The sequence below is a fragment of the Hyalella azteca genome, unplaced genomic scaffold, assembly GCF_000764305.2.
Source record: "Hyalella azteca isolate HAZT.00-mixed unplaced genomic scaffold, Hazt_2.0.2 contig12396, whole genome shotgun sequence".
NCBI lineage: Eukaryota > Metazoa > Arthropoda > Malacostraca > Amphipoda > Hyalellidae > Hyalella > Hyalella azteca.
The window spans coordinates 125847-146951 of record NW_025942356.1 but is presented as its reverse complement, the minus strand read 5'-3'; the positions used below and the strand labels follow the sequence as shown (position 1 = coordinate 146951).

Genomic DNA, 21105 nt, shown 5'->3' with positions numbered 1-21105 from the left:
CTAATATAACTGAGGCATAACTTCCTTTTTAAATTCAAGGCGTGTTTCAGTTGATATTTCCAGGAAAGTTTCATTTGTGGTTCAAGACCCTTCAAGTCCCGTACTGTGGCTCGAGACAAGGTTAGTGCAGTCATTTTGGTCTCAAATTGATCAGTTATCTGTCAAATGCGCTTTTAATGCGATCTTCTACGAGCGTCTTTAGAATGAATGCATCACATTAGTGCGGTTAGTGTATGCGTTGTACGAATGAGCCCTGGGAGCACAAAAGTACATTTAGCCCTCGTGATCTATGAGTGTATTATTCGTGAGATAGCTGAAGGAGCCTGATCTGAACCCCCATGTAGGGTGAGGAAGGGAGGGTGGGGAGAACAGACCCGCTATATAAGGCCCCCTGGAGGTGGGTTGCCGCAGTCTCTCTTAAGACATCGCTCCGTCATGTCTAGATTAAGATTCGTCCTTGTGCTATTGTTCGCAGCAGCGGCAGTCTTAGCTGGTAAGTAAACCTATACTCTTTTAAGGGACCTATAGTATAAGAATCTTATTCCAAACGAAGAATCCAATCTTTTATCGGAATTTATGTCGCAACGTTATAATTCTGAGGTATTTTTTTAGTAAACACCCCCATCACGCAGTCACTGGAGTCCTGCCTTTTAGCTCAGCAAGTTCGCGTGTTTTTTGTTAATGACTTGCGTGCTTTCCACCTCCACGTTTCGGGTTGAATAAAGTGCGCAGTTCACGAATCGTGAAGTTCCAAAGAACGCGTGATGGTTCACTGCTTTACTTAGGAACGAGCTGTGGTGTTTGAGTGACGTCATACAAAGACACGCGTAGTTCGTCAACGCTCGTCCGACTTCTTTTGTTCCCGTGTCTCCAGAACCGTGACGTGACACATCGCCGTGTCAAGAACAGCATTCTGCTTTTGCTTTGCTCATGTCAATGTTGCGGTTATTGTGAATGATGTGTTGATGTGTCTGTTACAATTCTGTTAATTCTTGAAGAAATGCTTGCTTGCTAATGCTGTTTTAAGAAATTTCGCCTTAGAGCAAGTTTGGATGTAATTCCTTCTTCCAACGATACACATTTGTAGAACATCCGTGATTTTGCTGCTTTCGTCGATTCCGACAGTACACATAAAGTGAAAATCATTACTTTCTTATATGGTTTGCTGTGCAGATTATTGGTTTGTGTTGACATTGTTGTCTGGTTTTATGTGTTGTGGGCGACATGTGCAAGAATTGCGACAATTTTATGGTTCATGTCTGTGTTTGTGGTAGAGAAAAAGATGTGTTGAAATGTTTTTGTGCTGAATCGGAATGGCTACATTTATGAATGTATGTTGTGGTGCATGTGGTCTTTTCCTCGCATCAAATTTCTATGTTTTAGTTCATGCAAGTGGTGTCGCCATCATTGTTAGAGAGAAAGTGACTGGAGTGCTTAAGCCTTCACCATAACGAGCTCACGGCGACCGCATAGACATCCCTGCTACACAATCCCCTCAAACTTTCAGTGAAAAACAACAAATTTCTGGAATCATAATAAAATCATATAAAAACGTGGTATTTGTTGAGATTTTTTGCTAGATGCAAATACTAAAACTCGTTTAACAAGAAATAAAGAAATAATTTTAATTTGATGTAGATATGATCGCATGTTGTAATATTTCCATGGGAGCAAAATTGTGACCGCCGGCGTTGACAGGCTCTGTTGGCACATAAAATGTGACTTAATTAACTATGAAGTAATATAATAAAACATCAATAACAGGGCAAAGTATCTTATTTGAAGCATAGAGTGTACATTCTGGACTACATTCATAAAGAATAATAACGTCTCCACTGCTGTAGACGAACATAGTTCGATCAAATTATTGTTTGGCATTTCTAGACTGTTGTATAGAAGATGTCAGAGCGTATTTTGCTCGTACTTCACAAATTCCCATGCCAGGTTCGTCAAAAACTGCGACTGTCTAAGTGACTTAATTTAATTGATACCTACTAAGCCATGAAGAAGTAACGCATCAAGTTTGGCGTCCTCAAGTTTCAATGGATCGTTAACCCCTTGACTACATATTATGTAACCATCATGAATTCGATTCATACTTATTAAACCCAATAACGAGACTTACCGTCACTAGACTAACTTAAATATGATTGCTTCATCTCAATTTCCAAATACTTGCTACATCGCGATAAACAACGTGACGTCACAAAGCATCAATTTATTGCGCAATTACGTATGGTGGTTTTTCAGTCAACAAATAATCATTACAAAACTTTTTAGATCGCACACGAATGAGGAAGTGCGTACAACGACCATTTTTATTTACATTTCTTTGATGACGACTGAAATATTATACTAAATGACACTATCATTTATAAATGTTGATCCAGAATAAAAAATAATTCATGTCACAAAACATTCAACTAGAAATATGGTGAACCTTTTAGAACTGCCTGAACGTATACAGTAATAAATATTCATATAGCCTCTTGAAATATCGCGGCATAGCTGTACCTAAATTTAGCCAAAGGATTTTCATTCCAATTTAATTTTACTGCAGCACCAAAGAAATATTGCTGCACTAAGGAAAAAACTTTTGGTTTAACTTGGTTTCCCTTCTCCTGTGAGTGCGTGCACGCAACTCTTATCTTTCCTCATGCGCATTTTTCAAGTCGCGTCTCTTGCATAATAGAGCCACACCCTCCGCCCAACTTGAACGCTTGCCAAAAACTGGGTACAACTTTGCCTTTCTCCCAGTTTGCAACACCTAGCACTGTTCAGAGGCACATGATTCCTTAACATCTGAAGATCACGACGTTCTCCGTCAATCTTATATATATTTTACATTAAAGTCCCATATTATACTTGTATATAGTAGAATTAGCGGTGATCCATATGTCCGCCTTGCTGTATATCTGATAATAATAATTATCTAACTACATCAGTGATCATGAGAAGTGTTTTTTTTACTTTAATTCAGAAGCATGGATGTAAATTTTTATACTCTTAACCATAATTTACGAACGATTACGATTTAAGTTCTTAGAGTAGTCGGGACTGATAGGCCTACGGTCCTGTTACGATGGGAGACTTCAACGCGGCACAGGTAGTGATCTCTCGCGGCGCAGGCAATTACATGAAAATAATCAAAATAAACTGTAGCTAGTGTCTAAGGTTGTTACAATATGCGCGTTTAAAAATAAGTTTATTTATGTCAAGCAATGTACACAGAATTATTTTGAGATGGTTTTCGGTGCCGTTTTACCGGTTTCTCGTAAACGCCGCATGCATGCATGTTCTATTAAACTTGTTAAAAAGTACAAAAATTTATTATAACGACAGATTGATCGAGAATTTTACGACAGAATTTGAGTGAGTTCTGACGTACAATTTTTTTTATTGCAGTAAAATTTAAGTTTTAATATTTTTAATGCTAAATACTCCTCTTTCATAACGTTTGAAGAAATTACAAAAGCTAATTACCAACTCATGACCACACTGCATTAGCTAATAATTTCTCATGCCACAGCTTCATTCTAGAACTTTTTCCATCATGAGGCTTGTCTCGATTAAAGCCTGTGAATATCTCCAAGCAATTTTCCCATTCTTTCATAGGAAAAATCGCGTTTTGAGTGAACTACCAAACGCAGGGTAGTTGTCATGAACTTTTGATCGAAGAGCCATGTTGTATAGCGCAATGAACGTGGTACCCTGACCTCCTTGCAACTTGATATAATTTACGAAATTACTTGTAACACTCCAATCATATGCATTTGATCGTCAACGAGACTAAAAATCTACAAGGTTGACATCAGGATTGTTTCCATTCGATCACTTCCGGGCGACACGTCAATTCAGTTACTTTTCGATAACCGGGACGACGGGTTTACGGGCTACCCGCAAGTTCAATTATTGTTGAATTACTAGCCCAGCAACTATAGTACTATGCACATTATTCGTATAGTAGAATGCACTATATATATGGCGTAAAGTACTATACACATTATTTATCGATCCATTTAAGCTAAATTCGATCAGATGTAAGAAACTCCTTTTAATTGAACTCTGAGTTCGTGGATCATAACTGCATAAACTTCAAATGAAAATATTGCTTCGAGAACGCACGATTTTATTTTATTATATCATAGTATTACATCGGTCTGCGAAAAAGCTTAGGGTGCAGAACCTTCGTTAATCATGCCATTTTCTTTACCATTCAACAAATTTTGCTCCATATTTTAACTTAAAAAATATATACTGTAATCTAAGTAATTGAAATAGTTTAACTAAATTTGGTCTATCACGGAAAAAATGTAACTCAGTACTCACTGCATTGAATGACAGATAGCGCATTTTCTCGTCAACCAAGACGTGAAGTCACGGACGGACAGACAGACGGACGAACAGACAAACGGACAGACGGACATGGCGAGCACAATAGTGCATTTTTTCCATAAATGCATGAGACAATGCGCTAAAAACAGCATTCGAACTCAACGTTTGAAATTGTAATTCGAAATGTACATAGTTTTCATTTTCATCAATACGATGAAATGACGAATCTAAATACTGACAACCTATGCTTGACACAGTCCAAAGCCTGCAGCCACACCGGTCAATACTGTAAACTAGTGGCAGTGGTCGGCCAAGTCTGGCTGCGCAGCCACGCCGGCCAAGACTGTAAATCAGTGGCAGTGGTCGGCCAAGTCTGGCGGCTTAGCCATGCCGGTCAAGACTGTAAATCAGTGGCAGTGGTCGGCCAAGTCTGGCTGCTTAGCCCGTCAGTTCGTTGAACCAAGGCCAACCTCTGGCAGAACCTCTGTAACCTTCTCGAAGCTGGCGGCCGCGGGCCGTGCCTTGCATTACTCCATGCACAATGGAAGTGTCAGCTTCATTGCGCTCTATGCAGCGGGCGAAGTTCAGGCTTCTCTCACCCCTCTGAATTTGGCCGCAGTAAACAATAGAATATAAGAAAGTACATTGTTTTTTACGCTCATTGCGGCTTATTTAAAAACAAAAGTTAAATTTTTAACCTCTCTTACCGCCGGGTTAACCAAATAAAATAAAAGATATGACGATATATTATATTTTTCTATCAACCTTGAAATTGCAGCATTGAATATCTGCTAATGCCGCATGAAAGTTTGTCAACGCAACAATAGAATGTTAAGAGAGAAAAAATAAACAATGTTCGGTTTGGCCAGGTTTTGTCGCAGAATATTTTAACTGTCACAGATTATTTTAACACAATAACTTATAAATATTGTATTCTTACATGTGTACTCTCAAAGGTTCAATGTTTCTCTATTATGCTTTTCATGAATTTCATGAATCATTAATCAAAGAAAGAAAAATTATTAAGTAGGTTATTAATGTTCATCATTCACGCAGACCTGCTCTATAAGTGTACAAATCCGAGTATTCATGGCATAATTTTCTTAGCTTCATTGAAAACGGGCTCTTTTATCTTGACGTCATTTTCAAAAAGGATCATTAAGTTATCTTTTGTAGGCAAAGATGTACGAGAAAGTGTTGAGTTTGCCTATTGAATCATTTCCTAACTCACTGCCATATTTGCCGTGCAACAGAAGAGTAACTTCGTTATCAGGAGAGTTTCATGAAAACGAATCTATGTTGAGCAGCCTCAAGTTAATTTCTCTTATTTGAATAATAAAAAATTAGTATAAAAATTTAAAACAAAAGACAACTCATTCTCGAACAAGTTGCTGTAAAGATTCAGCTAACCTGTTATATTTTTATTCTGCCTTGCAGAGGCGCGTGAGAATTCATAACCTATTCACGTTCTGTCGGATTGTAGGACATTGTGCCAGTACATCACACGTTTTTGTTTTAAGTTCCAGATGAGCGTGTGAAGTCATAACTGTCATGGAGATGGGTGACATAGTGCCAGTCCCTCATATGTTTTTATTTTAAGTTGCATAAGAGCGTGTGAAGTCATAACTGTCGTGGAGTTGGAGGACACTGTGTCAGTACCTCATAAGTAGAGCCAGTACCTCACATGTGTGACACTGTGCCAGTACCTCATAAGTAGAGCCAGTATCCTAAGTATCCTTAGTATTTGTTTGGGACATAGCAGTCCCAGGCCACGATGGATCGCCGCCTCTGATTATCGTTCATCCGCCCTCATTTGGGCCACCTGATGCACGATGCTGTTGCTTGCTTATTGCTTGCATCAGTACCTCACATGTGTGACACTGTGCAGTTTCACATGTTTTTATTTTGACTTACAGAGGAGCGTGAGAAGCGACAGGCAGCGGAGGCCGAGGCGACGGTAGACGAGGATGCCGTGGACGCTTTCACCAGGGAGCTGTGCGCCAGCAAGGGCGCGCAGGAGTACTTCAGACTCAGCACGCAGGATTGCAGAAAAGTCATCCAGTGCACAGAAGTCGTGAGTAAACATTCATCCAGAGCATAGTCGCAACGAGCAAAATCGATACTTTTGTTATGGTTTTACGTTACTTTACGGTACTGAAGTCCTAATTGACTGTTCGACATCAATTTGGAAGCTATCGACTAACAATTATGAGTAACCTGAAATATTTAACAAGGATGCTTCTGATATTACTTCGGTGTTAAAGTTCCAATATTACCGGGGATTTATTATTGTCACATGTAAAGTAAAAGTTATTGATCCATGGTAATTGGGACATGTCATCACTAAAGATGGGAAATGTGGGAAATGTATGTCATCACTAAAGATGAAGCGAGTTTAAATAACAACACTTGATGTACGCTGCAATTCAGATTTTGCTAATTGGACCGAGCTTAGAGACCAAGTTAATTATGTCTAATGCAAGTTGATCACCATGTTCCGTTATCTATAAAGCCTGATATCTGATATTTGCGACCTTGAACTTTCTCGACAAATTAAACTTTCGCCTGTTCGGCCTTTTAACACTGTGCCCTCATCAGGTCATATGTAAAACAACATGACAAATAAAGAAGGTCCAGCCCAATATTTTGACAATAATGTGATCAAAAAGCGACCGTTAGTCTAATTTGGCTGTGAAGTACTATTTAGTACACGAAGCACATTTTCATGCAGTATTGCTGCCCAGCTCGTCGACAACTCGCCTGTAGAGAGTGAAACTAGTAGAAATGAGCTGACCGGCACGTGGCCTGACCATATGTGTTCAATGTCGAACAACTCTCGCGATAAGATATCTTTGTGACAGGCCGTGTACGAGGCAATTCATGATTTACGCCGACTTATATATCCGTGGATCAATAAAAAAACAAGGTTCCACTAGCCTTTGACCCTTGAAGCTGAAGCAAAGGTTTGTGCGACAAAGAATGGCGGCCGACTGACGAAATGACCCTCAACGGCCATCGACTAGTCTGGTCCTCGCCATGTCTCTAACATTACCTCGGCCAAACCAGGTCACGGACTTCAACTTTTTTACGTTTGTCCATTCAAAACGCTCATTATGAAGAAGGAAGCATGCATGCCGAAAGCAAGAGGTTCTTGAGCCCGGCTCAGCTTCCAGCCAAGTCCAAGCGCGGAATCGAAAGATATTTAACCCGAAACGTCGCTCTTCAATATCAATGTAACTTGGGGACTCGATGCTACTCTTAGGAGAATGAGGCGTTTAACAGTTTTGACTGCAGCTAACGGTCGATGCTATATGAAATGCCATGGTTCTTATTGTGACATCAAACAGTAGCCACACCAACCCGCGAGCTGCATGACCGTCCTTTCATTTACTGGATTGCTGGCCTGATACATCATATTCATCACACTGGACCGAAAGCCTCATGCATCATCTTCACCACACTGGACCGATGGCCTCATGCATCATCTTCACCACACTGGACCGCTGGCCTCATACATCATCTTCACCACACTGGACCGCTGGCCTCATACATCATCTTCACCACACTGGACCGCTGGCCTCATACATCATATTCATCACACTGGACCGCTGGCCTCATGCATCATCTTCACCACACTGGACCGCTGGCCTCATACATCATATTCACCACACTGGACCGCTGGCCTCATACATCATCTTCACCACACTGGACCGCTGGCCTCATACATCATATTCACTGCACGTCTCCTAGTGACTGACTTGCCTATATGAGCGCACGAGACGTAATAGCAACCCTGTTATTTGCTGTCCTTGAGGAGAACGCGTCACGATATTGCGGTAAAAGGACAGCACATTTGAACTTAGGAATGGTAGACATCGCGGGAGTAACGCTGGAGCAGAGCTGGGTTAATTCCAAAATTTTAGCCTCAGCTCAAGAAAAAAATGTTCAAAAGTTTCATCTACATACAGACAGGCGGCCATTTGAAACTCTGATTCGTTGGGAAGTTTTCCATGTGGCCGGGCCCTTGAACTTATTTTTTAGTCGTAATTATGGTTAAAGAATGTTCTACAAAAATTTTGTTTTGGACTAATATTGGTTAAAATTTTGTATTCCGCGTTATTTGTAATTTTGTAAACACGCGCACAAAAAGTAACAGCAAAAACGTTAGGATGATTTCACTCATAACAAGATGTTTACAGCACCCGATAACCCCACTAGTGCCCGACACCCCCACTTCAGGGGGTTGCTTAACTTACTCTGAAGAATACTTTCACTTGTGGAAGATCAAAAATATTTATTAGCTATTAAACAACGCAAAACATTACCGTTGTTGTTCATCAGAAGATATCAAGGGATCAGGCGTGATAAGTCATAGTTGCCACGATTTTACGTTAATATAATGATATATGGCTGTCCCATGACAAGAGATGAAGCACACTTCTGGAATGAAGTCGTGCATAAAACATGCGTGCCTGATATATATCATGTTTGAGATACATAGGATAAGCACTAATTACCTTCGAGAGCGCATTCCTCGGCAGAGAGCAAAAGTGAATGCAAGCTTTTAGGAAGCATGCGGCACAATCTGTTGCGACACGCGACTGATGCTAGCAGTGTTGCGGGCGGAGAGCTGTCACCTGCTGATATAGGTGAATCGTAAATAGTGTACAATCTTACTTTAGTATAGGTTGGCAGAATTTCTTCTTTCAAGCAGGTTTCATTGAAGACCAGAGAATTTGTTTTATTCACAATTTTCTTATTAGTTTTTTCAATATATCGAACAATATTTTTTTTACTTTACTTTAATCTTTTTTACTTTTTTACTTTTAATCTTACTTTAATCCACACTTTTAAACAGCAAGTACACTATCTAGAAAACCTAAAATTATTATTATTTAAATGCGATGACAAGTCATGTGATATATCATGAACCCGTACGAAACTCGTAGTTCACCGTAAGATCTCATTACGAGTTAGATCTCGTTGCGAGATCTAGCAAAGCAGACAGATGAGCGTAGTATTGTAAATATGCAGCTACCTAGCACCTAAATCTACATGATTCTAAAATTAAGTATAGGTACAATTAGAAACTTCATTAAAGAAACTATCTGTGCAGTGACAAATTGCAACCACACTAACACTCAAACGTTGAGTGGGTTACGCTAACAACTTGTACACTACATATACGCTCTGTACCGTGCAGTGACGCACTCTGGCATATCGCATACGGTGAAATAGTTTTTTTTATTGTTGAAGAGCGGCGAAAATTGTTGGTTAAGCATCTCTGAAAATTGATGAGGCATCGTATCCCACCTATGGTCGAGTATAATCTTGCAAAGGGCACAGCTCGAATCAGTAGCGCATTGGTTTTCAAAAGATGGTCTTTTCTCGCGATCAATTGGGAACAAATTTTTCTAGGTGCAGAAATTACTACACTACAGCGATCTTTCTGGTAAAATACAGAATTATAAAACTGGCTGATTATACCTACATTCATGTTCATACTGTATATCCAGCATAACACAGCCACTAACAACATTGAAAATATGGTTGGCAGAAATCATGAGAATTACATACTTTTTTATATACCATAAAGATTCTTGTCGAAGGAGCTAACCGACACACTGGAACCTGACTCGAGTCAGCCTTTCCATTCTCATGGCCTCTCCTCTCACAATGTCATTAGGGCGCGTGTCTTCTAAAACTTTACAAGCGTATACAATACAAATGAAATCAATGGCCATCAACCGAGCTTTTCAATACAGAATTGTACATAAAAAGGAGAGTTGATCTTAAGTTTTCGTTTCAAGAACAAAACTAATTAAAATACTCAGCTTATTTTGGACAACCATGCGGTGCATAGGTACGATGAGGTCCAACTTTGCGATGAAAAACCTTTCCAATTTCTTTCCTGTTAAAGAAAAAACAGATAAAATCTAAATTTATGCTTTATTTTCATTTTTTATAATACGACGTTGAACGTAGAAAATTTTTTAGTTCACCTAAACTCTTTTCGAATTTTTCAATAGCTGAAATGCCCTTATTAGGAGTCGTATGTGTTCTGTAGGTCTGATTTCGGATGTGAGTAATTACCTTCTGCCTGCATATTAGCGATGCCGTGTCTCTCCTGCAGAGCATTACTTGATGTCGGCGTCGTTGAGTCCTAGATTCTGGACTGTTCCATTGACGTGTTCTCTTCTTCCGCTCTCATGCAAACGAGTTTCACATCAACTAGGAATTATTAGGATTAATATAACTTGTATGTCACTTAAGAGGCTGCATTAGACGGATGAATTGGAGGTAAGAGCGCAAAACGCCCTCGAATAATTTAAGTGTATAAATGTGCGTGAATCCTATTTCTACCTATTTCTCTTCATCGGAGCTTATCACTTAGAAGCATGAATTATTCATTATGTCCAAATACTAAAACTTTACATTTTAATTGCTATCTATATAGCCCGAAGCAAGGCACTCAGTGTCGCGGTCTATGTAGGCTGTAGTAAGACACCGGGGTTAAGGCCTAAGTAGGTTACAGCCACATGGCACTCTGCCTGGGCCAGGATGGAGGCAGAAAGTTGTCTTGCTAGTGGGTCGCGTCGGCGCAAATGTCAACGAGCCGGCAGGGGCATGGAAGACTCGGCCGGCAGAACGATTGGCCTCTCGATCATAAAGGTCAGCAACTGACTTGCACTGCGAGGCCAACATGACTATGATCAGCCACCATATTTTTTATGGTTTTGGACCATCATCAATCAATATGTCATCCTCATTTAAGGGAATATGATCCAAACCGTCATCTTTCAGCTCTCTGCTCGTGAGACAACTTTCATTTACAAAATTCACTAGTGTTTTGGGTATAAAACTCCAACGACCAAAACAATTTGTGCAACAAATGGAAATGAAAAAGCAGATATGAAAGGATCCCGTTGATATGAAGGGCAGATATATTTCATACGAGTCTTGATGATTCATTTTACATCCCTGGAAAGCAGGGGTGGAATTGAGACATGGATTATTCAGCCTAATTCTGTCAGGGCAATTTGTATGTTTGCTGCAAACGATGATTGCTTGAAATCGATATCAATATTTCGTTTCGAAAGTCGAAAATTAATCGAATGAGATGTAAATATAATGAATCATGTGCATTCAACTGTTTAGTTACCATAATAATAATATATCAGGGATAGGGAAATTGAGGTAGTTGCGTTGAATACGTTCAGTGATGAAACCTGGACGTGAATAACTTGACTACTTTGGAGTCCACGTCTCGAGTGCAAGTGCAGTTAGCTGTTAGAGCTTCCTTTCTTCTTCAGATCCGCAAACCAAATTAAATAGGTAGATTTACATCGCCATAGTATGGCAAGTGTAATTATTTCCCTGCATTCGTTGGGGAAATTAAAGAGAATTTATGATGATAGTAAATGAAGAGTCCTAACCGCACGCATTTCTTTGTTCGCCAGGGTCTGGAGAGTCTAGTGTGCCCCCCTAGTCTTGCATTCGACCTGGAACTGCAAGCATGCAACTGGAAGGAAGAGGTGAAGAATTGTGCCAAGACCACCAAAGACAAGAAAGTCAGGCCTCTCACTGCCACCAAGGACCCCTTGTGCGAGGTATGCAAATCCATTCAATTTTTTTGCAAAAATTTCTTTGCGTTGATCTTTGGAACTTGTCGGGAGCTCATGTCTTGTTACATTTTACTCTCCGATGAAAGGTTTTCTCACGTAAAATTATTTCTAACATTTGAATTTTAGGAATTTTAAATTTTTTAGTGAATTTTACATCACATCAACATAGTAAGATGTTCTTCCATTGAGAGTTCAAGGAATGTTGAATTATATTATGTGGGTCAAGATTACCAATATATGGGCAATTTTTTTACGTTTAGAACTGGCATTGCACCAACAATGATTGTGTTTAAGTCGAGTTTTTGTGACTCGTGCAGGGCGGTAAGCTGGCATGTGGAGACGGTGTGTGTATAGCGAAAGAGTTGTTCTGCGACGGCAAGCCTGACTGTGCCGATAATTCAGATGAGAACTTTTGCGGTGAGTAGCATTTTCCTCTCCAGCACGGAACCAATGCAATACTTGTGTTATTTACAGTCACGGGCAATTGAGTTTTAAATTTCTACAATTAATAATATCGCAACTTGACGAACAAATTCTGGAGATAGCATTTCCCGTATGTAAAGGTAAAGATATCAACATGCATGCAAAAAGTTGACCAAATTGTGTTGTCACAAGAAAAGTATCTGCCTCGAGTGATTCTATTGGATTTACTTGGACAAAATTTCAGTCTTGATGGCCATTTATATATTCCATTTTATTGATTCGCCCATAAATACGATAAATGGAATAAAAAATACGGACTCCTGAGATGTTATCAATTTCTTCCTTCTTCTTTGCAGACATCAACTCAGATCCAAACAGAGCTCCTCAATGTAACAAGGCCGAATGCCAGCTGCCGAACTGCTTCTGCATTAACAACCCTAATGAGGTACTTACCACCAACTAAATAATCAATGCTAATTTTCACTGCATGGAATACATAGTGTAAAAACAAAAAATATAACTCAGTACTCACTGCAGTGAGTGACAGAGAGCGTATTTTTTCGTCGACGAAAACTTGAGGTCCAGGACAGACAGACGGACAGACAGACGGACATGGCGAGCACAATAGTGCATTTTTTCCATAAATGAGAAAATGCGCTAAAAAGTTTCAATAACCTCACGTCTAACATTGGTGCCTTGTTTTCTCGCAGACCCCCAACAATATCGACCCTAAGGATGTACCACAGATGATCATGATCACTTTCGATGACGCTGTCAACAACAACAACGTTGATCTCTACGACCTCATCTTCAGTGGCCGCGCAAATCCAAATGGCTGTGACATCAAAGCCACATTCTTCGTGTCGCATAAATACACGAATTACACCGCAGTCAGCGAACTACACCGCAAAGGACACGAAATCGCCGTCCACTCCATCAGGTGAGGAAAACTGAATTGTTTACTCGTAGATTGAGATTAGGCCTCACCTAACCGCCGTAGCCTGCTCGAACGTCTTAAACTTAAGAAGCATATTTGTCTATAATGATACATCTTAACTGTCTATGTTATTCCTGCTGGGTACTGTATTGCAACTGACGCAATTGGTAGCCAAACTTTCTAAATTGCTAACCTGCATTGATGATTTCGTAATTTGGACATGGTAGTGCTTGAGTGAGTTAGCTCACTATTTTCCTTTTTATATTACTCTGGGATATTTTTAAGCGGTTATTTTTTCACTAGACGACTGAAACCCGATGAGAAATAATCAATAGTTTTGACAAGTAGTATTATTGCGGCGATGCCAAAATGTAAAAACTCTCTGATTCCCTCGATGATAAAGGACTTGAGTTTTTCTTTATGAGCTGAGATTGTAGTGAAGGAAAATTATTGTCATGTCTCAAACGAAGGAATTTTCCTCTTTATAGTCACAACGATTCCGCTACCTTCTGGACGGAAGCCACTGTCCAAGACTGGACCAACGAAATGGCGGGAGCTCGACAGATTGTCAATCATTTCGCCAACATCACTGATACCACAGTCGTGGGCGTCCGCGCTCCTTACCTTCGAGTGGGAGGAAACAACCAATTCCTCATGATGGAAGAGCAAGGTTTCCTCTACGATTCCACCATTGTTGCTCCTTTGGCTGATGTGCCACTTTGGCCCTATATTTTGTACTACCGTATGCCTCATGAGTGTCATGGGCACATTCAGGTTTGCCCTACTCGGGCATACGCTGTTTGGGAAATGGTCATGAACGAAATGGACCGTCGTGAAGACCCTCTTCATGAAGAGCCTCTTCCTGGTTGCGCTATGGTGGACTCCTGCTTCTCGAACAGGCCGACAGGCGATCAATTTTATAATTTCTTGAACAACAACTTCAACCGCCACTACAACTCCAACCGCGCTCCTATGGGACTCTTTTTCCACTCTGCTTTCCTCAAGAACAACCCTGAGATCCTGGATGCCTTTACGTTCTGGCTCGACGAAATTCTTAGCACTCACAAGGACGTCTACTTCGTAACCATGACTCAAGCTCTTTACTGGCTCCAGGATATTGTTCCAATTAGTCAAGTTGCTAACTTCGAGCCCTGGAAGGATAAGTGTGCAGTCCAAGGCCCTCCATCGTGCCAGAACGGAGGAAATAACTGTAAATTGGACACTGCTGAACTGCCCGGCGAAACCGTACGCCTGTCTACCTGCATGCCTTGCCCCAGCAGGTACCCCTGGTTGTTGGACCCCAATGGTGATGGACTATTCTAATCAGTGATAGCCTATAGAATATTCCTAATATGATAGGGATCTCGTAGATCCCCTTATGTATATATTGTTTAAACTTATTTTATTAATCAAGACGAGCTTACGTTGTTCCCTGTCAAGACTTCCATCTTATGTGTAAATTTTTTATTCAAAGAACCGTTTAATATGGCTTTCATTTCTGCACAAGAAATTCTACCCTTTTCATATATTTACGTTACCAGGCCTTTAGATACCATTTGCGTTTTCAACAGCTAGTGTATCCGTGGACGATGATCATAATGTCTAGGTTGAAATTTTCCTGATATTTTTCTTAAATAACCCACTTCATCACGAACGGCAATCAAGTAAATTGCAAGACCGCTGTGATGGTTAAGATCTTAAGAAGTTAGTTGTGACTGCATTTCTGTAACGAGTATTATTTGCCAGACCAGGTAGACACGACGGTCTCTTCGACAGGCGAATTTTCATTTGTTTACTCATTGTGTTACAACATAATAAATCAGAAATCTCGGATTCACATTTTATTTAACCTTTATAGTTTGTACTGTAGATTCAAGTTTGGATTCAGGACTTAGAATTTTTCCTCAGCATACCCGCCTTCCAAGAGGAAAAAATGCACGGTTGACAGCACAATTTATTAAAGTAATTACTGAAAGAAAGTAAAGAGTTTAAGGCTCATAAAAATAATTGGCTAAAAACATCATCTCAGTTCTAGGATGGTGACTTGTTTATTTTTCCTAATAAAAATATCCAAGTGCAAAATGTAACGGGAAAACGGGCTAAAGAAGCAACTCTGAGTTAAGCTTAACGTGCATTAATAAAAAAATTAAGCTACTCATTAAAATTATACGCGCATTATTGGCTGCCCTCTTGGCGATGACAGTCCATTTATTATTCATGTGTGATGGTAAGAGGAAGCTTATACGTGACGATCAAATTGCAGGAGCGGTTTGTCCTTGGCCCTTAACAGAATATTTTCTCACGCTGCGAGGCAACAGGATATTTTTACATGACACTTGAAAAGAGAACGAAAATTAATTGTTACCTATTTGTAAAAAAAACTGGCCAAATAATCATTAATTATAAAATAGTAAACTAAATTGAAACTTGTTTCAATTTCAATTAAAACCCCCACATGTTGGCGTGTTGTAGTCCCGCTAAATAATTAAATATAAACAATAGCTGACACATGATAAATAATTTAAGTGATACTGTTACGGAAATGAGAAGCAAGTTTAAACAATAAACCTCAATGCTACAGGCATATACCATTGAAACAACGTTTAAGCAATGTAATTAAGTTCAATGCTTAAACGTTTAATGAAAGTTAATTCAACGTCACATTTCTGGTGGGAAGAGTTAATTAGAAGTTGTATATGTTGAGGTCACAGAATGGGAAGCGCGGTGCTCGCTGTAGCCTCTGCTTCATTGTAAGCCTCGTACTTTCTCCTGAACTCTTCTGGTTTTCGGCGGCAATGCACTTTCACTTCCTCGATGCGATCAGCTGGAGATTTTTTCCTTGTCACTATAAAGTCGCTTCCTGAAGCGGGCACATGAGTTCTTAGCCGGCATGCGTGTCACGCATGACCTACATGAGCAGGGTAATGATGATTATTCTGATGATGTAGGGTAATGATTACAGTACATGAACAGGGTAATGATGATTATTCTGATGATGTAGGGTAATGGTAGCAGTACATGAGCAGGGTAATTATGATTATTCTGATGATGTAGGCTAATGAGTACTCTACATGAGCAGGTAATGATGGTTTTTCTGATGATGTAGGGTAATGGTAGCAGTACATGAGCAGGGTAATTATGATTATTCTGATGATGTAGGGTAATGGTAGCAGTACATGAGCAGGGTAATGATGATTATTCTGATGATGTAGGGTAATGGTAGCAGTACATGATAGGGTAATTGCGTGTCACGTATGACCTACATGAGCAGGGTAATGGTGGTTATTCTGATGATGTAGGGTAATGATTACAGTACATGAGCAGGGTTATGATGATTATTCTGATAATGTAAGGTAATGAGTACTCTACAGTAGCAGGATAATGATTCACTTAGTATTAGACACTAGCAGTATAGCCCGGAATTGACCGAGCTCAATAACTTCTGTAATTTGCAGAAAATTGAATGTTGAATAGAATATTTTCATCCCAAATAATATAATTTTGGCAATACCTAATTCAATTAAAAACTTAATTCTCTTACTATAATAATTAAAGATTGATAATATTAATAATTAAGTTATATATAATAATAGTCCTACTAAGAATGAAAGGGCAATGTTTCGACACGATATAAGTATCCTGGATACGTGCCCCAACAGCCCCTATATATTGCGGCGCCAGACTTAGGATACACAACCACACATGCACTCTGCAAAGTTCAATTGCTTGATAGTAGATTTATTGTTCAGACAAATGTGCCTCCACTCATTTAATACTGGTCTTGTTGAAAATTCTAATTTCCAACATTTTTTCGTCAAAGAAGAATGTTGATTTTCAAATCCAATGAGTTTGGAATGTGGTTATCGGTCACGTGTGAGGTTGATGAACTAGTAGGTCAACTACGTCTATAGGTAAGCTAGGTTCCAAAACCTGAATTAAAAAATTTCGATACGACAGACGGCGACAAAAACTACAATTGTGTAAAACAACATAAATTTTGCCACATCGTCACATAATTACTAAAAATTATTATTATTAGTAATATATATTATTAAATATATTAATATTATTATTATTTAAATATTATTATTATTTTGTTATTATCAGTTTTATAGTGGAAATGTATCAGCTGTCTCGATTATGTTCCTATTGCCTCGTGTTGAAGGCATTTTGGCGCCGTGGCGCCACGACCACAAAAATACCAGACGTGAGTGTGGCATCATGGCTACGATTTATTTGAAATAATCAACATCAGTAAATGAAAAATGACCCTGATCATCGCGTGTTGGAGCCACGCTTGATTACACAACTGGTAAGTAAAATTCTTTTTTCTTCAACTCGTTAAAGCGTTTTTCTTCGACACTTTAAATTTAATTTTTTTTCTTCGACCCGTAAAAACTTTCTTCTCCGAGCCCGTTAAAGCTATTTTCTTCCACGAATTAAAAATTTTTCCTTTGACCAGTTAAAGATTTTCTTATACAAATTAAAATTTTTTTCTTCGACCCGTTGAAGCCTTTTTCTTTAAACCGTTAAAGCATTTTTCTTTAGTCCTTTAGCATTTTTTATTCTACCCGTTAAAGCCTTTTTCTTCGACACTTTAAGTTTAAATTTTTTTTCTTTGAACCGTAAAAACTTTCTTCTCCGACCCGTTAAAGCTTTTTTCTTCCACGAATTAAAAATTTTTCCCTTGACCAGTTAAAGATTTTCTTCTACAAATTAAAATTTCTTTCTTCGACCCGTTGAAGCTTTTTTCTTTAAACCGTTAAAGCATTTTCTTTAGTCCTTTAACATTTTTTCTTCAACCCGTTAAAGCTTTTTTATTCGACCCCTTGAAAGTTTTTTTCGACCCGTTAAAGCTTTTTTCTTCAAATAGTTGAAGAATTTTTCTTCAACCCTTTAAAAAATTTCTCTTCGACCCATTAAAGCGTTTTTCTTCAACCCTTTACAATTTTTTCTTCGACCCGTTAAAGCTTTTTTCTGCGGCAATTAAAAATTTTTTCTTTGACCCATCAAAGCTTTTTTCTTCAAACCGTTAAAGCATTTTTTTAACCTTTTAAAAATTTTCTCTTCGACCCATAAAAATTTTCTCTTCGACCCGTTAAACTTCATTTCTTCAGGCCATCGATGCTCAGCGGCAGCCTTGATATTTTAAAAGTTGTTCTCCAGGATAAAGCTTGCGTAAGACTCCACGTTGGCCATGAATATAATTTCTTTAGCGTCTCCACCTCACTTGGTCGTCTCATGAGTCACTAAATTACATGGGAAATGAAGCTTAAATGAACTGCTCGATCATTTCCAGGAATAGAGGAATAGATCAGGCTATATAGCCACGAAATCTGCCCCCGGTAAGTTTTTATGCATGGAAAAGTTTTCCAGATATGCATATTGAGATGATAGTGCAATGATGATTTGAACATTTATGAATATCTTCCTTCATATTATAATTGAAACATCGAAAAAGTTACAATAAGTGCATTTATTAATTGGTGCGTAATCAACATGGTATTTCCAACTCTATATATATTATTCCACATTAATATGTCAAGTTCAGCAGTACAAAAACATGTTCTTCAGTCTTACGACAATCGTCAGTCCTTGTTCGTCGTCGTCTGCGTGCCTGCCACTTCGATCCGTCACTGCCTATTCAAATAAGCGGGATCACAGCCTATTCAAATAAGGTACTAAATTAAATTAAAATAAAATCACAGCCTATATTCAAATAAGGTACTCAGAAAATTAAATGGGTCATATTGTCCAAATAGTGACACACTTGCTGCGTGAAGCACTGGTACGTACTTTTCTAGGGCCAAACTGATGACCCCAAGGTCTTCATGCCTTAATGTGGGTCAAGTTGACTCACATAAAGGCATAAGTGCATCGTTATTTGCACAAAGTGTGATTAACTTCTCTGTGTGTACAGTTTATAAGTGAGCACATATGTTAAACTTTGAACTGTATGACGTATACCACTATCGATACTATACAACTATACATACTATACAACTATACATACTATACAACTACAATGAATCTACCGTTCTCATCGAACTCATCATCATCTCATTAAATTAACTCGTATAAATACAAGTTAATTTGGCTACTACGTAAGCGGGACCTAAGAATAGGCAGTTGAAGTTCGATATCCAATAATGAAAAAATAATGATATATAAACTGCATGATACAGCATCAACAGTCACTTCCGCAACATATTTAATACAACAAAATAGTTTTATCTTATTATTAATTTATTAGAACTACACGGATGCGCAACAAACTCTTCCTCTCATCGTTATTATAAGCGGCAGTTTATTGCAGTCGCTTCTACTTTTATTGCAAACCTGGGCCAAGGAAGAGCAGGACTTCCAACACATCTTCTTTCTATTTACAGTAAGAACTTCTCCTTTCTTTATTTCGTTATCAAATGGCAGAGTTTAACCTTTCTTTATTTCGTTAACAAATGGCAGAGTTTAACTTATTTTTTCCTATTTGGAGTGAGAACTTCTCCTTTTTTTACCCTGTTAACAAATGACAGAGTTTGACTTGTTTTATGTTTATGGCGCACCATTGAACAATGGATCAGTATATGCAATTAACTTGATGATTAAATAATATGACTCTACATTCATTTTGTGCATAATTTCGTTTGCAAAATTTCATTTCGAGGATCATTTTTGGAATTATCATGATAAGATTTTAATGAAAATATCTCAATACAATGGAAAGAGGACCATTTTTTTTAATGCTTGACGAAAGCCAAGCACAATAATTATTGATTTCAATATCCTCGCGGCAGTGCTCACTTAAATAACTGAGTGGAAATTTGTCCAAATTGCAATGCGCTTTTTGCCTTTGCGTGTACTGTCAGTGTCTCACCACAGGCGCGTCAGTGTCTCACCACAGGCGCGTCGGTGAGATGAATGTTACTCATGACTCACCGGCCGCCGTGTGACCGACTTTTGTGAGTCACAAATAGCGAATATATCTAAACGAAAGGTGCCCAACTTTTTGCCCTTTCAAACACTTCTTCATTTACCTAGGGACACTTTTATATTTTTTTCAATTTATATCTATTTAACGTGCAAGTGATTTCTCGAGTCTAATCGAGCATCTCGATTACACTCCTTCAACGTCTCTTAATACGGTTTACGTTACTTTCTAATTGACTATGTCATTGGTAATATTTGATTAGAACGCAAACACTTGTCTAGCATTTACTCTCACAGGAACTTCTGTCCTCATTTAAACTTCCAAAAACTTATCGCACTTCAGTTTATCCTAAACTATCATTAAGAACTTTCCCTCAAATCAAACATCACAACATAAGCTCAAAGTCACAAGTCAGCTATCAATTCGTTATGTAAATCATGGCTTATTAGCAATTATTAGTTTATTGTATTTTTATCTTTATGTTAATATTTTTGCAATTTTGTATGTTAGTATTTTGTTGTGTATTATTTTGTTGTAGTTTAGTATTTTTGTTGTGTATTTTAGTATTTTGATTGCAATTTCGTTGTGCGTTGAAGCATTTCCACTTCGAGAAACAGTGCTTGCAGAACGCACCGCATTGCTTCGCTCTAATAAATGTGACTGAGTTACCGTCTTTCGAAAGAGAAACGTCCGCTTTTGATTTTAATTCCTCGAGTAATTAATTCATTGTTTAAGTTTTCAAATATCAACTGATGAATTGCTGGGAAGCTAACACAGCTGGGAAGTAGAATTACATCGCACGCTTATTGCCTCTAGCATCGGAGGTGTCCTTGGCTTGCAATTATGAAAGAATTTAA

The 21105-nt window shown here is 38.7% G+C and overlaps 1 protein-coding gene across 1 annotated transcript; it reads left to right on the top strand.

Moving 5' to 3' along the window:
* Positions 1–413: 413 nt before the first annotated feature.
* On the top strand, positions 414–15153 carry LOC108681651 (chitin deacetylase 1). Its single transcript, XM_018170704.1, has 7 exons — positions 414–493; positions 6252–6409; positions 11796–11945; positions 12278–12377; positions 12740–12828; positions 13094–13323; positions 13809–15153. Exons 1-7 carry the CDS (start codon positions 436–438, stop codon positions 14641–14643), a joined length of 1620 nt encoding a protein of 539 aa, XP_018026193.1. The 5' UTR covers positions 414–435; the 3' UTR covers positions 14644–15153.
* Positions 15154–21105: the final 5952 nt, after the last annotated feature.

Coding starts and splice junctions, on each gene's coding strand:
- LOC108681651 (XM_018170704.1), top strand. CDS start 436: ATGTCTAGATTAAGATTCGTCCTTGTGCTATTGTTCGCAGCAGCGGCA. Junction 6,410..11,795: donor TCATCCAGTGCACAGAAGTC/GTGAGTAAACAT, acceptor TTTGTTCGCCAG/GGTCTGGAGAGTCTAGTGTG. Junction 11,946..12,277: donor CCAAGGACCCCTTGTGCGAG/GTATGCAAATCC, acceptor TGACTCGTGCAG/GGCGGTAAGCTGGCATGTGG.